Source organism: Rhipicephalus sanguineus, chromosome 3 (assembly GCF_013339695.2).
Source record: "Rhipicephalus sanguineus isolate Rsan-2018 chromosome 3, BIME_Rsan_1.4, whole genome shotgun sequence".
Classification (NCBI taxonomy): Eukaryota; Metazoa; Arthropoda; class Arachnida; order Ixodida; family Ixodidae; genus Rhipicephalus; species Rhipicephalus sanguineus.
The window spans coordinates 187831555-187847802 of record NC_051178.1 but is presented as its reverse complement, the minus strand read 5'-3'; the positions used below and the strand labels follow the sequence as shown (position 1 = coordinate 187847802).

Sequence of the window (16248 nt, the reverse complement as noted above, 5' to 3'; positions counted from 1 at the left end):
ACGAAATCGACTTCATTACGAACTTGTCACGGGCTGCCTTCTTCGCAAATTGCTCACATTATTCATCGCTGTTTTTCTGTGCTGTCTTTTTCTAACGTTCTGACAAAATGGAGGTTGTGTCACACTAAACTTAAAATTCTTCCTGTCACGTGGATTAATTGTACTAGACGTGCTCTGAAAAGAACTCAATTGTACGCATAAAAGCGGACCTTTGTCCTTGCAGGTTTGCGCTCGATCCTAATGACTTGAACTGTGTCATTTTGTCATTATTATGACTGCACCCTTGCCTTACTTGAAGGGCATTTATTGTACTTGTACAACAAAAAAAACAAAACTTCCTTAGCTTTTCGAACAGCTTTGGGCACGCAAAGCCTCAGTTTTCAACATGATGGGTATCTGCCGTATTGTGTTGTGAGGGTTCCACTGGCGTCGCAAACATTTTCTACGTTCGCCTCAATTCACAAGCGAAATTTGTGTCAGCACACGATATAATTTCGCGCTGCAACTAGACAGCGAAGCTACCAAGTGACCCGTAAGTACACATCGTAGCATACTGTAGTTAATTACGGCGCAGCGAAAGACAAAATGCAACAGCCGAGGTCAACACACTTCCTCGGCCTTGGCTGGCGTCTTTTACTGCGCTGAAATTCTAATAATTAATCAACTACCCAGAAACGTGGATTATTGGATTATATTAGCATAGCATTTCGGGAAATGTATTTTATTGGTGACGGAGCCATTGGAAACTACTAGTTCTTGAAAGCACTCAGAAACTTCATGTCCTTTTTCCTGGGCAGTTCAGTTTCATGCTTTCAATCTTTTTTTTTTCTTTTTTTTTTCAAAGGGCATTGGTGGCTCGAAAACAAGCCCCCTCCCCTTTTTTGACGTTTTTGCTTGGCTTCATCTATTGCTGGGTATTTATGTTCATTTCAAAGGTTTCAAAACCACGACACGCGGGCCGACGTCTATATTCTGCAAAGGTCTACACTACAAAATACGTCTACGTCTAGACCTTTTGCAGACCATAGGTCTACGTCCATCGACTACAAAACATACACGCTAAATAAGGGCACACCTTTTCGTTTTTCCAAAGCCTCGGAAACTAAGTGGGGGTAATAGCGCTTTCAGACGCGAGCGACGATTGTGTGATTTGATCAACAGTAGCGATGCCTCATATCTCGTGGACTGATTGAGTCAGAGGGATATAGAAGTGTTTGACGAAGTTTTTATCATGTGTTCGTAAGCTGATCATGGGAACACTCGTTATTTTGTCGTTTAGTCGTCTTCGAACTATGTATGTTGTGGATTTTTATTTACTGAATATCAGATGATATTATTACCTCACGGTGGTTGTGTTGGCATGTCCCTGCATGGGGATCACAGAGCCGCCACGGACGTGCAAGGTACACGGCCGGCTCGGGTCGAACAGCGGCGAGTAAACGGGAAGCCATTGGCCGCTCTTGTAGCTGGAGAATTCTCGACCCTGCTCCATGGCATGTTCGCAGAGAAGAAACAAATTGGAAGCAGTATTAGTGAAAAAAAAAAAGCAGTGAGTTATGATTTATAAAAACTGAACTATTTTGGAACAGTAGAATAGACACAGCAATCAATGATTAGTTAAGGGTTGCCCTGTCAAAAACGTCTTCATTAGAGTGTTGTCGGCTCCATCACTATCATCATTATCGCAAGAGGCAGAACCAGTCCGACTTCATTACACCGCAGGACGAAAGCCTCTCCCAGCGATACACGCTTGCCCATGTGCTATCGAATGACATATTAGCAGCCACATATTGATAAGCTCGGTTATCTTCAGTAGGTCGATTCCACGAAAGATCGAAAAACGGTGTATATTTGATGCTTCCGATTTTCCTGATAATTTTGTATGTTGTGCACATATGACTGCACAGCACGAAATTGCAGTTCGTTTTCAAATAAAAATTTTTTTCAACATAGCAAAATTCGACAAGTGTCGCTGGTTGACGACGACCATTTTACGAAGAGTGCGTTTTCGTAACTTCGGAACCATGCTGGCAGCTACTCAAGCTATATATTACAAATATCTTTCTTTTGAGCGGAAGTAGAAGTAAAGAGGAAATAGCTCGTATCATTTCATGGAATTCTGAGCAAATTATGTATTTTTAAAAATTCACGAAAAACGCTGCGTTTTTGAAAATTAGTCGAATTTGGGACGCTATGGCTACTTCTGTGAACATCTTGGCTTGTTCATATTTGCAGTATGAATAGGCCTTTATGTGAATAATGAACTTCTGCATTTGTATTTCTCTAATAATTTTCAAAGTAGTAAATTTTCATGCTCGAAACACCAAAAAGAGAAAAGTGCTCCTCGATTCAAAAATCTATAATAAAAAAAACCCAATCTCAATTTTGTTCAAAGTCCCCCAAAATGTTCTCAAAGGACTGCAGAATGATATTATGAAAAAACATGTTGCATCATTTTTATTAGAACAAAAGCAGAAAATGTCAAACATTGTGTTTCCAGAGCGTGGTGGCTACTGCGTAAAGGACATCTCTAGTAACAAGAAAATACAGTAACACGTCTTTTTTCTTCTCTGAGCTTCGCTAAACAACAGTAATGATCTATTGTCGGAAAGTGGGACCTGTTTTGTAAAGAAAACAAGAGCGGTCCAATTAAATGCATTTGCGACACCACTTATATTCCTCGTCGACGGGCAGCACGGACATTTTGATTTCTCTAGATAATTTTTTTTAGTAAATGCGCTTATATAAAAGCAACAAAGCTAAACGCGAAATTTGTGTAGCTGAGTCGATCATGCATTGTAAGAATGTGAGAAATCGCAAATGGCGACAGTGGTGAACGGCGAGTACCGCAGTGCAACCTATAAGCACAACAGCCACACATGGTTTGCCAGGCTTTGTCGCTCTGCATGAGAAAATGCTGGGGTGTCGATTGCGTTGGTTACACGATACATTTCTCACCGCTCGTCGCTCTCCCGCCCGGTCTCTGGATCCGCACCGTGCGGATCGGGCGGTGGATCGAGTGGCCCGCGCTACACGCCTTCGTGTAAACGGAGTAGCATGCGTTACGCGGACAGGTGCAAAGGGCGGCGCGATAGACGCCCGCGTGAGCAGACGACAGCAACGAGCACGGCTGTGCCAGTCAGCCAAACACCACCTGAGATAGAAGTTAAGCGTCCAAATTGTGCTTCGCTTTGATGCGATCACTGTCCTACGCTCTGAAGGTGGCTATGGGTAGGCGTTATAGCCATGACCGATATTTTGTACGGACTGTCTCATGGTGCACAAGAAGAAAATTCCGCTGCAGTAGAATTTTTGTTATGTAGAAGATATCGGATCGAGTCTCTTTTGCGGAGGGTCATGAAGTAGGATGCGCGCTCAATTCAAGAGGGAGACCAGATCTGCCAGCACTGCTTCAAGAGATACGAGGAGATGCAAAACAAAGCAGATGCAATGCAAACAAAACGTGTTTTGTCCGTGGCCAGAACTGCTGCCACCAATCTTCACGTAATCGATTCTTTTTAAACTCTGCATTGATCACATAAGGTTTGACAACGTACACATTTGGGCCAACAAAAACCACACCTCTTGGCGACCGCGCTCTCCAGAAATTCATTTCCATTCATGAAGAGACCTTGGCTTTTATACTAATCTCTCAATTCTGGCACAGCACAACAGCATAAGAGACGCATGGAGGGAATGCGTCCTTTAGCACTCAAGATATGAATTATACTCAACTGAAATAGATTAAAGAAAAGGAGGCTACAACTGAAAGTGCCTACTGTGGACTGAGGGATGTCTAACACTGGCGTGAAGTCGCAAACCACGCGAATGCATTTAATTGGAATGGTCTTTTTCTTTACAAAACAGTTCCCAATTTCCGACCATAGATCATTACTGTTGTTTAGTGAAGCTCAGAGAAGAAAAAAGACGTGTTACTGTATTTTCTTGTTACTAGAGATGTCCTTTACGCAGTAGCCACCACGCTCTGGAAACACAATGTTTGACATTTTCTGCTTTTGTTCTAATAAAAATGATGCAACATGTTTTTTCATAATATCATTCTGCAGTCCTTTGAGAACATTTTGCGGGACTTTGAACAAAATTGAAATTGGGTTTTTTTTATTATAGATTTTTGAATCAAGGAGCACTTTTCTCTTTTTGGTGTTTCGAGCATGAAAATTTACTACTTTGAAAATTATTAGAGAAATACAAATGCAGAAGTTCATTATTCACATAAAGGCCTATTCATACTGCAAATATGAACAAGCCAAGATGTTCACAGAAGTAGCCATAGCGTCCCAAATTCGACTAATTTTCAAAAACGCAGCGTTTTTCGTGAATTTTTAAAAATACATCATTTGCTCAGAATTCCATGAAATAATACGAGCTATTTCCTCTTTACTTCTACTTCCGCTCAAAAGAAAGATATTTGTAATATATAGCTTGAGTAGCTGCCAGCATGGTTCCGAAGTTACGAAAACGCACTCTTCGTAAAATGGCCGTCGTCAACCAGCGACACTTGTCGAATTTTGCTGTGTTGAAAAAAATTTTTATTTGAAAACGAACTGCGATTTCGTGCTGTGCAGTCATATGTGCACAACATACAATATTATCAGAAAAATCGGAAACATCAAATATACACCGTTTTTCGATCTTTCGTGGAATCGACCAGTAGACAGTTTGCCTATAAAAAGCCGTGTGAGGCTTGCTTTCGGTCACGCTTGCTCTCGGACGTTTCGCAGCCTTAGAAATTCCGTCGTCCGACCGTTCGCGATTGGAAACACTCATTGTCCGTTGCGGACGGTAGGAAACCTGTACTGTGAGGTGACTTGCACAGCATATGGAAAACGTAAGTGAAATTCATAAAGGCCTGCTGACGTTCTTTCGTCGGACCGGTCTGGGAAACTCGCCGGAAGCTCATTAGATGAACATAAAAAATCTATTCGTTTTTAAGTGTAATTAAGTGCAACAGCTATTAATTAGGTGTGACTACTGGTGATCACGCCGATGTACTGAATCAAGCGCCATTAAATAGGAAGGTTCACTTCGAGCGCTATGCATTGAACCTTGCAGGCACGGGACTATGTTTCGATGACCCCTTAGGAACTGGGGATTAGCTGCTGCTTACCGTGTGGTAGTCATACCACTTTCCCGCAGGAAAGTAGCCGTCCACGGAGACAACTCCCTAGGAGACAGGAAAATGAGAGTTATTCTTGGCTGCATTGTTTGTTTTTTTTTTTTTTTTGGGGGGGGGGGGAGACATTTGAGAGACGCTTTGCATAAGCTAGACGAGCGCATGTGATTTGGATACCTCTGTCAACAAAAGTACCTACTTCCCGGCGAAACAACCCACTCTCGGTGTAAAGCGTATAAAGAATTCGCTAATACTTTACGGTAGCAGTCATTTCGGATGAATCTACAGAGTAATGGACAGTTGAAATACTGCAAGATATAGAGCGTTACGTCTGAGCATTACGTAGAGCGTTGCCGTAGAGCGTTGTCGTAGTGCGTTACGGTAAGATATAGAGCGTTACCATCTTCTTCATCATAGGCAAACCAAATTTCAAGTGACAAAACCATACTTAATTCATAACGCATGAAGGCAATTGTTTACGCAGTTTATAATGCCGTCTTCAAAATACGAAACGCGAGAACTGGTTTTGACCTTATTATATTTTTAAGTAGATCTTACACTGCCACTCATATAGATGGGCTAAATGTGCCCTCTCCTCCAGATGCTATATTCCAATCAGTGAGGAACTATTCACAGTTCGTAAAGAGCATGCAGGGTCCCGTCGCTGATAAAAAAACACGCTGCATTTATTTTTTTACCTTCACTAATTTCACGAGCACCCGTCTTCGTTTTCGCGACACGCTCTTTCTAAAAAGAAAATATACTTAGCAGAGCCTGGGGAAAACTTGAGAATAACACGAGAACACGCAGTTCTAGCAGATGTTGCCAATATAATAATAATAATAATATCTGGGGTTTAACGTCCCAAAATCACGATATGATTATGAAAGACGCCGTAGTGGAGGGCTCCGGAAATTTCGACCACCTGGGGTTCTTTAACGTGCACCTAAATCTAAGTACACGGGCCTCAAACATTTTCGCCTCCATCGAAAATGCAGCCGCCGCGTCCGGGATTCCATCCCGCGACCTTCCGGTCAGCAGTCGAGCGCCATAACCGCTAGACCACCGTGGCGGGGCAGATGTTGCCAACGTTTCAACGCTGCCTGAGGTCTAGATGGTTCAAGTAAAATGACCGACGTAACGCTTCCTTTTTTGCAGTACCCCATTTAAGCTCCCGTCCGTCTACTTGAATCGCCTTGCCAACTGGCTGTTGCTAGGCGCCCTTCGAAACGTACATTTGGTCCACAGGCACAATACTATTTCGTGTCTAGCCATAACCACGTTTTACTAGTTCAATTCACCCGCAAAAAAGCAACTAAAGTGTTTCACTTTGTAGCATGTCTTGCACAATTTCAACTGCCTCCACGGTGGTAGGTACATTCCATTATTCATAGACGCATTTTGTTTTCCTTTACGTCTTTTCAGAATAAGATTACCTTCTTCCTATAATGGATGTGACTGTAGGATGTAACCTTTCGCGGTATTCGCTCGTCAATACTTATCTGCCGTGCGGCCTTTTGTGAGGCGTACGCGCGCGGAGAAAATGAAATATTGAACCTTTTACCGGTTCGAGGACGGGAGTCATCAGAAGGGCCTCGCCCCACATGAACTGCTTGTCAATTTCATACGTCTCCGTGTCGTTTGGAAACCTAGTGGACAGGATAAGACAAGAAAATAAAAGAAGAAGCTATTTTCAACCGGTCTAAAACACATTCTTGCCCTTGCAACAAGAGAATGAAACCAATGCTTCATTTTTTTTTTTTTGTTCAGTATCATTTCCATCCAAGCGTCTGTATTTTATTAAACTTGCCTGTACTCCTTTTTTGTTTGTTAAGTTGGGGTATTTGAATATTCGAAATTTTTCACACGAAATGAATAGTCTTTACTGTTTTATTTTTGCATTCAACCTGGGAATCTACAGAGGAGAGGATATTTCTGAACTTCTCTCTCTCGCTCTGTGTGTATACAGCGAGTGAAAGAAGCATATATGTCACGTCATATATTGCCTGGAATAACGGATGATTTCTGACCACCTAAGGTTCAGCATTCATTCTACTTTCTATCCACTTATCTCATAGTACGTGTGTTGCAATAGAACATTAAACCGAGGTAAGCAGGCTTTCTTTCCGCGGTTGTTAAATTTTAATGTCTACAAGGGAAAACAATCCTAAAGGGCCCCTAAACCACCCCGAGTTGAAAGACGACAGAGTGGTTTCTTACTCGCCTTCACTACCCTTCCTACAGGCGCTATCTCTTCCTAGCCACTTATTTCTTCATAAAACACGTGGACGATGTCAGCACTAAGCGTTGAGCCTATCAGGATATCACGTTCTTCGGCTACACGCTGTTGTCTTCGCTTGCGCAGTCGTAAACGCACAAACCGAAGTGAAATCAGTTGATCGTGTACTATAGTCACGCGAGACAAGACAGAACGAGCGTGTGACTGCATGGTACCGCATGGTAGGAAACGATTCACAACTGATATCTATCGTATATGAACCAATCGAAAGCTTATTTCCTTATGACGTCACGTAAACAGACTTCTGGCGTCACGAATTGTGCCGAAAAGACGGCAAACGCCAGAAAAGAATAACGGGCTTGTTCTTTTTTTTTTTCAGAGGTTGTTTAGGGTTCCTTTAAGATGTTACGTAAGACGTACTGATGGGATAGTCGGTTTGACTTGATTGATGTGGTCGATGTTGACGATGGAAGGTGATGAAAGACAACGTTAGGTTTTGATGTCCACAACGGACTATATTGCTTTCTCCCCAAGAAACACACGTGATAAGTATGTGCGGATGTCTTATCCCAACACCGGAAGAGGAAAGTAGTACAGAGTTTGGGGCTCACACGTGGAAGAGTGGCCTCGCCACGGTGGTGCCCTTGGTGTGCGCGTGGTGAAACAGAGTGTACAGGAAAGGGAGCAGCTCGTATCGAAGCTTCAGGGCATTGCGTGCCACTGCTTTGTAGTCTTCGCTGAACGCCGACGGGTCTTGAGCCTGAAAGTATAGCAAAGGCAGTAAGGGGTAAAACTCGCTTCCTGTAAATCGTAGAACCCATGTCCCGTAAACATCCTGTGTACGTGTCCAAATGAAGTAAGTGAATGCTTACACTACTTTCAATGGCGTTGTTGTTTCGGACTAGAGGATAGAAGATACCCAGCTGCATCCAGCGCAAGCAGAGTTCTTCGTTGGCATCGTCGTAAAACCCGCATACGTCGGCGCCTACCTGAAAAAAGCGAGAGTTTTCTTTATTACCTGTATGTCTCTGTGACTCGCGATGAAGTGAACGAGTGTATGTTTCGCGAGGACGACCAAGAACTCGAGAAGAATTAAAATTTGTCCACATTGTGTAGTGATCACATTGCTATGCTCAAAAGCATAATCTAAAGATTCTATACCGATCACGGTGGTGTTTTTTTTCCTTGACTTACAGCGTTATCTTTGAGGCTATGAAGCAAATTATTGCACATGAGAGCGAGATGAAACCACACCTCTGACTAGGTAACCCGTAGTTGAAATCTCAGTATTAATTCTGGTCACCTAGTGTGCACGTTCATATCTGACGAGAATTTCACAGCGGTTGGTATAATAATAATAAAGAATATTTCATTCAGGTTTCGCGTCGTTTGTCGCAGCTGTCATCACCTTTACGTGCCACTAAGGGTCCCTAAAAAATAGAGTGATTTTCTTGTCACGATCAGCGATTCAATAACGGCCCATGTGGCTGAGTATGTCAGCCATATATGGCAAAGAAGGCTATAACAAAGAGGACACCCTTTACACACCTGTAACGGTGTTAATTTGGTGTGCTTTCTGTCTATAGGAGGGCGAAGGGTGAGAAGATATCGCTTTGCAGCCGCTACATTCAGTTTCTCCATTAGAAGCGCTATCTTCTCTTTTCCTCCTTCTTTATTTCCCTCTCCCCCTTCCCATACAGACGCTGAGACGTGCTCCCATTTAGGGTTGCAAAAAATAGCGTCTTTTCCTCTCTTCAATCTCTCCTTGTCCTCCTCCTCTTTCACAAAAGAGATGCATGTCACAAAGAACAACATGTCTAGAGGCAGCTCTATACATACCTCACAGGCGCTTCTTTACATAAACAGGTGCTCCTTTATTGTTCGTTTATATCGCTGTAAAGAACGCGCCGAAACCATGCATGCTTCTGCTTTTCTCATAAGGGAAAACAGGTAAGCTATACAAACTGCACACATCTACCACTTTAAATATGTTTTCAAAACACAGTTTGATATAATAGACGAGTAATGAAACTGACGACGCCTCGTGCAGCCGTAGTTAATCAATAAGTATTGATTATTAAGTGTCACTAGTCTGCCTCCTTTTCCCTCGCACCCTCCCATGGACCGTTCGTTCGAGTCATTAAATTTTTCGCATTGGCCCAGAAATGAATGCGAGTCAATCACCAGAGGTATGCCGAACAGGCCAAACTCGAGCATAGCGATGATAGAGTGACCCAGGTCCGGCCAGCGGCTGGCGTTGTCGCCCAACCAGTGGCCCACGTAGCGACCACTGCCCAGGAACGTCGAGCGAGACATGACTAGGCTGCGCCGGCCTCCGGACAGCGCGTTCAGGGCACTGCGCATACGTAGAAGGGGCGATTCAAAGGTCAGAGTGCAATCGCTTAATAACACCGCATGTGGTCGATTACCAGGCAGTCTTACTATTTAGTTTCATGAAAGAGAAGGGTAATATCCACCTGAAAGTAGCGTGCGCTTCGAAATCCCCCGTCAGGGATTTTCACAAACCGAGGCATTCGCAGCTGAAGAAAGCGATAGCGATTAAAAAAGAAAGGAGAGGCAGGAAGGTGCCATCAAGGTGGAACATGTGCAGCTGTCCACTACACGCCTAGAAACGATGACTGAGCCCGGTCGATCTTAGATACAATAGCAATGCCCGCGCCGCTTTCCTGGCCTTTGACGCACAGGGCCGCAATATGTGCTTTATCGTCTCTCTGCATTTGCAGGAATCACAGAGGAAGGTGCTTTAAGCCGCGAGAAGCAACTCACAGAGGAAAAAAAACTGAGTAGGGGCGAAGCGTGTGAAGAAGGGTGTTTCAGCTCCACTAACGTGAAACCTCGGGAGGGGCGAAGCATACAGTGTGCTCCAGTGTTTCTTACAGCAATATTTTTACTCTTTATTGGTTTACTCACCACCGGTCCACTAACGCACCATCACTTTGCAGATATGTTTCAAGATGTGGTGTTTCAAATAGATGACTTTACCGTAGAGATGCACGTTTGTGTCTCTCGTTTGTGTCTCAGATGCACGTTTCTGTCTCGGTCCCTGCCGGTGGCAAGTTATCTTTTCGTCCACTTTACCTTCTTCACATTTATATCCTGATTACTACAAATAACACCCCCTATACTTTCCTTGGCATTCGTGTCTGTTGGTTCTCATTAATATTGTGTCTAACAAAGAAAAACGAACCATTAAAAGTCATCCTCTTTCCTTCATTGGTTTTAGATAAGAAACTTGAGCGCCTTGGTAAATTTCGTCGGGGATTTTGACATCGCTGCTAAGCTATACATAATGGTTTAAGCAGTAACGACGAACCTTTAACTCATAATATGCATAGCATGGACCGGCAACGAGTAGTGGGATTTACCCTCGTTTTCTGGCGCATACCCGTTTATGATTGACCGTGACGACGACATGACACGCCGACAAGGCGAGACCCTAAGGTGCTTCGCCCCTAAAATAACAAAGCAGAGATAGGGAGGCTAATCAGAGGGTACCATTAGTTGGCCGCCTTTACATGGAAATATTGACTGAGTGTGAAAGATCAGTGAAAAGAATTCAGAGGTAAGGATGCATAACAGAAGACTGTAGAAGCTCTCACACGGTTTCTCAATGCGCTATGACATCATAGACAGTGTCAACGTAAGACTAAGATCTTAAGGCTTTCGACGTCATACAGTGTCGTAGTCACAAATTGTTGCACAAGTAACGTGGCAGTGCATGCATAGCTGCTCTTGATGGTGTCTGCTGTGCAGGTCATTGCAAATGGAATGAAGAGTTCATTGATGTACGAGGACAGACAGGAATAACGTGACTTCCCGATCACGCACTGCTAATGAATTCCTTCAACTCGCACTCGACTTTTTCTTTGAACAATTTGTTAACCAACCTTCTCAAAGAACAACATTATGTATCTCATTTTTAACCAGGAAATACCTGGTCTTAACCAGTGTCAGGGCTCTTTCAGTAGCCATAAACTCCTCCGAGTAACAATTCAACATCCACAATTCTCGCTTCGTTGTACTCCTAAACGCATAATAGATTACAAGAACGCGGACATTAAAATTCTTGTAAATTCTGGAAAACGATCTCACGCTCAAGAAAGTCAGGTGATATCTCACTCTCTCCATCAAATTCGACATCAAATAGCAAGTAACGTAAAAAAATCAGATCGTTCACGGATGTCTGTTGCACGGAAACATTAATTCAGGCAGTGACCATAGTGCGCTTCAACACGACCACGAACGCATATCACATTGGTTTAAGTTATGGCAAATGAGTTTGAACACTTACAAATGCGAAACCGTGCGAAGCTCTAGAGTTCCCTCTTCACATATTCCCTTAACAGGGACGCGCACTCAAGTACGACGAATTGCTATAGATATATTGGTATTAATTTCCCACCGAAGCTATCAAGGTCGGGGCACATAGAAAAGATAACCGCAATAGAAGCGCCAGGCCAGTAGCCAGGGGGGCGGGGGGGGGGGTGAGATTCCGCTTCCCCCCCCCCCCTAGAAAAATTGTTTGGTGAAGTAGGTGTTTTTACCAAAAATAAATAATGAAAATAGGTGTTTTTCTCAAATAGTCAATGTTTTCACAAATGGGCCCTCCGCCCCAAAAAAATTTCTGGCTACGGGCCTGAGCAGCGCTAACTTTAGGCTATCTCGGACGCAATCTTCACAGCGCACCTATTCGCAAGCTCGCCTACCAAACTTTCGTGCTCCCTCAGCTGGAATATGCGGCTGCCATCTGGTCTCCTCGCCAAGATTATCATATTAAGAATGTTGAAGCTGTCCAGAATTGCGCTGAACTCGTCGTTGCCCATGACTGACAAAAATAAAATTATCGCTCTCGCTTCCGTACCTGCAGTTTCGTATGGATATTGGACTAATCTGCTTACTGCGCAAAATAATATACAGTCACCGTCAAACCACGCTACCACTTGTAATACCGTATCGCCCCTCGAGCCGTTTAAATGTTCGTGTCTTCAACGTTCGTCTGGCCGAACACATGTGTTTAACAATATAGTTTTGCTTCATGGGATAAGAATTCGAAACGGGCTTCCAGATTCGATTGTTAATATACGTGACCCAACAGTTTTCATTTTAGAAATGAGTCCTTTCCTAATCGAATCCTCGTATATAGAATGCTGTTTCAAGTCACTTCCTCCTACCTGGCTGTTCGTACTGGCACTACTTTTCACTGTAAAAATTGTTTTCTACTTCTGTGTTTATTTTTACGTATATTTTTACGTGTTTATCTTTCTATATATGTATGATTTCGCACAGACGTTTACGCTATCTCGCTTGTTTCTCGTAAAGGTTACTTCGCTGTTTGTAATGTGAATTGGCATACATTTTCCCTATTCGTAAGTAATGAAATTTGCTATACCTTGTATCATTTGATTCAGCTTGTTATTTCTGTCATCCTCCCCCCCCCCCCTGCCACCCTTTTTCGCCTTAACGCAATGTTCAAAAGGCGGGAACCTTGGACCCATGTCTACAAGTAAATAAATAAATGCCGCGCTTTTTACTGTGCAAGTTGTTCGACATGGCTAGATTAACGAGGACTCCAGCAAATGTAGGGGAAATTAATAGACAGTTCTAGCTGAATGGACGTTTATTATTCAAGTGTGTTTTGCATAAATCGCCTAGTTATGCGAGTATTCGTGAAATGTAAAGCTGGCCTTTAACGATTTTTGAGCAAAACGGCAAATCATAAATGTTAAACAGCAAGCGGTGCTCGAATTGACTCAGGAGGTTCCCAACTACAATGCTTAATTTTGCGGTTGTTCGCAGCACAGTGCACAAATGACCTAAACTAAAGAAAAAAAGTTGCAGTTAACCCTACTATACCTTTATCATCACTCTCATGCTTGGATAAAAGGAGACAGCAAATATTATCACGAAAGCGCCCACAACGATTCTCTATGGATCAAGACAAATCCTGCTCTCCTAACGTTATATGCTTTACTGAATGGCACAGAAAGTTAGTTAAAATAGGATATGTGTGTGACAGATGCGAGATTCGCAGTATATGAAATTGGTAATTCCATTGCTGTTAATAAACATTAAGCGCTTCTTGGAGCCATATTATAGTTACTCTTCATAGCGCGTTGTTGTTCATTCCATTTCATTAGCCGCTTGCACGTCGCTTTTGTCCACAAGGTATTCGAAAGAGTTTTTTTTTCTCTCAATATCGGCTGCATTTACAAGAATTACGAGACAATGAAGATATCACGAACTGCCTGCCGCTTACTTGACTGTTGCTTGGCTCATGGCCTTGCCGTAGAGGTTGTGCAAATTGTAGTGGCGGTGCTTGCTGCCCTTGAACCAGTGTACAGAGTCCATGCACAAAGTTCTCTCGAACAGGCGGTGTCCTTTCGTCTCTGCGCAGGTACACACGGCACTATACTGAGAGATGAACTAAATATGAAGACAGGAAATGCTCTGTGGCCCTAAGAATCAAGTTATTAAACAGGACAATCCAGCTGCGTCAGGGCACGTAAATCACGGATTAAAATGTGAATCATGGATCACCTCGAAACGCGCGTATTGGTCAGAATGACTGATTGGGCTAGTTGGTGATTCATACTTGAAACACCGGGGCGTAACTGCGCACGGACACCGGAAGACAAGGACAAGCGCATACTACCAACTGAAAGTTTATTGGAAAGCATTGACGTACATATACACACAGATACATTTTCCGACACAACATCCGAGACGAGAATAACGAACGATAAAAATAACTGCTACGCCTTGCCAAAGAATGATTACCTTGCAGAAAATTGTTAACTCCTGCGGCATGTGCCGCTTTACAGAAAACATGGCTGATCCCTCTGTCATAGGAATCGGTATAATACGAAAGTGAAACGTGTCTTCACAGAAGTACTGCTTACTGTGTAGTGATATATGAGAGCTTGTACAATGTCTATTGGTGTTTGGCATCTATAGCACCATTTCACGTGGATGCACCCACGTTGTCGCCTAGTGGCACGTCTCCGTCGCGAAGACTAACGCCCATGATCACGATCTAATCGTTGTGGTATAGCTGGAGTTTTTAACATATACATATATCTTGAGCATTGCGCAAATATGGCATCAACAAGCACATAACAAACACTGGTACTCGATAGGCACTTCTTGAAAGCGTCGTCAGTTAAGGAGAGAAACGGCACGGTGTGCGCTCCCGAGTAATAGGGTAACCTACACCTGTGCTAATGCATACACTACCACACTGCGCTTCAGCAACACGGGAGGCAGATGTTCGTAGCTTGAGCCGCTAACGCGCGCAGGCGTTCCACGTCCCGGTGGCCTCTGTCTCGCTCGACCTAGGCACGACATTCGCCGGTCGACATCGTTGCCTTTTTTGCAGCGCTTACAGCAGAAGCTTTATCAGTCGGTGCTATCGCACTCGAAGCAGTCGGCGGCGTTGAAACGCCGTCAGTGCATGTGTTAGCTGCACTATACTCCGACAACGAGCCGTCACACGCTAACACGAAGCGAAAGGCAAAGAACGTAACTGAGTCTAAGGCGACACCCCGATGCTAGCGCAGCCAGTGTTTTAGGGGCGAAGCTCCTTAAAAGGGAACTCCGGGGATTTTTCGATATTCACCGATTTCAATTAAACTTTCAGCATATGTTCTCTTCGGTACCCTGATGATATGTGCCAAATTATACAACCGTAAGCCATTTAGATTTTTGGAAAACGAATTTTAAAATTGGTAGCCAATTCCGGAATCACGCCTGTTAACGCGGGCCACCCTGTGTATGTTACGAAACGTGCCTACGCATTTCCGACCCCGCCTCGCCCAGCATACGGTTGCAGCGCGCGCTTTCTGCTACGAGGCGGCGACGACGCGAGCAAAGTTGTTTGGCTTTGTTAGCTACATTGCGCGTTAGTCGTCGTTGACATCGGGTCTTACAGTAAGCACGCGCAATACTGAGCAACGAGGAGATCGATACAGGGCACGTCCGCTACTTCACGCGCCTGCAGGTCGAAATCAAAAGATGATGCTTCCGCGCTCATATAGTAGCTGCAATCGCTGAACTCGTCACTGGTAAGCTGAGACGGGTTGCCACAGCTTGATTCAGCGTCGTATGACATCACCAGCTTGCTTTTCGCGTGATAGATGAAGCGCGTGTGCTATGTTTACAACCTGGCCAGCCGTGGCGGCGTGTAGCGTCCTTCGTGACGTCATCGCATACCCAGCATGGCGCAGCTCAGCTCCCTGTTTCGGTTTCGACTCATCGTTTATTGCTTATTTAAAATTATTGACCAGTCTCTCAGCAAAATCAACCACCCTTGGTTTTACAAGACTGTTAATACTATTTGAAAACAGCATTATCTCAATATGGTCGAAAATGCACCGGAGTTCCCCTTTAAAGCGGCACCCGTTCGTCCCTCGTAGTTATCGTAGTCGTAGTGCGTAACCAGTCGTAACGCTAGTACCAGATCTTGACCTCCAAGGTGGTGCCGGTGGGAGAATTTTCCTGTGCGTTGTTGAACAATAAAAAATTCGCAGCGTGCGCGTTAACTAAAAGCCGAATTCTTCTGTCTCTCATTCCCCATTAGCAGCCATTGGCATGTTCCAGTAGGAAACGTTAGTAGAAGTAGAAGTGTAAGTGTTAGCTAAAAGCCGACTTCTTCTGTCTCTCATTCCCATTAGCAGCCATTGTTTACCTCCAAGGTAGTGCCTGGTGAGATTTCTCCTGTGCGTGATTAAACAATAAAAATTTTGTTCAAAACGCCGTTGATTGATGAAATAAACCAACGAAAGACGCCAGATGTTTTCTAAAGCAATGGTTTTCTAAACAATGAAAATTCACAGCGTACATGTAAAATTAAAGTGAG

At 43.8% G+C, this 16248-nt stretch overlaps 1 protein-coding gene across 1 annotated transcript in view; it reads right to left on the bottom strand.

The window, feature by feature from the left end:
* Positions 1-16248, bottom strand: part of LOC119387861 (sucrase-isomaltase, intestinal) — a gene marked incomplete at its 5' end in the record, with an annotated part of 44676 nt that overhangs the window by 5763 nt on the left and 22665 nt on the right. Inside the window, 7 exon segments of the mRNA XM_037655414.2 lie at positions 1341-1483; positions 5129-5185; positions 6699-6783; positions 7985-8133; positions 8246-8362; positions 9558-9729; positions 13651-13780. Of these exon segments, the coding sequence (XP_037511342.1) occupies positions 1341-1483; positions 5129-5185; positions 6699-6783; positions 7985-8133; positions 8246-8362; positions 9558-9729; positions 13651-13780 (853 nt within the window).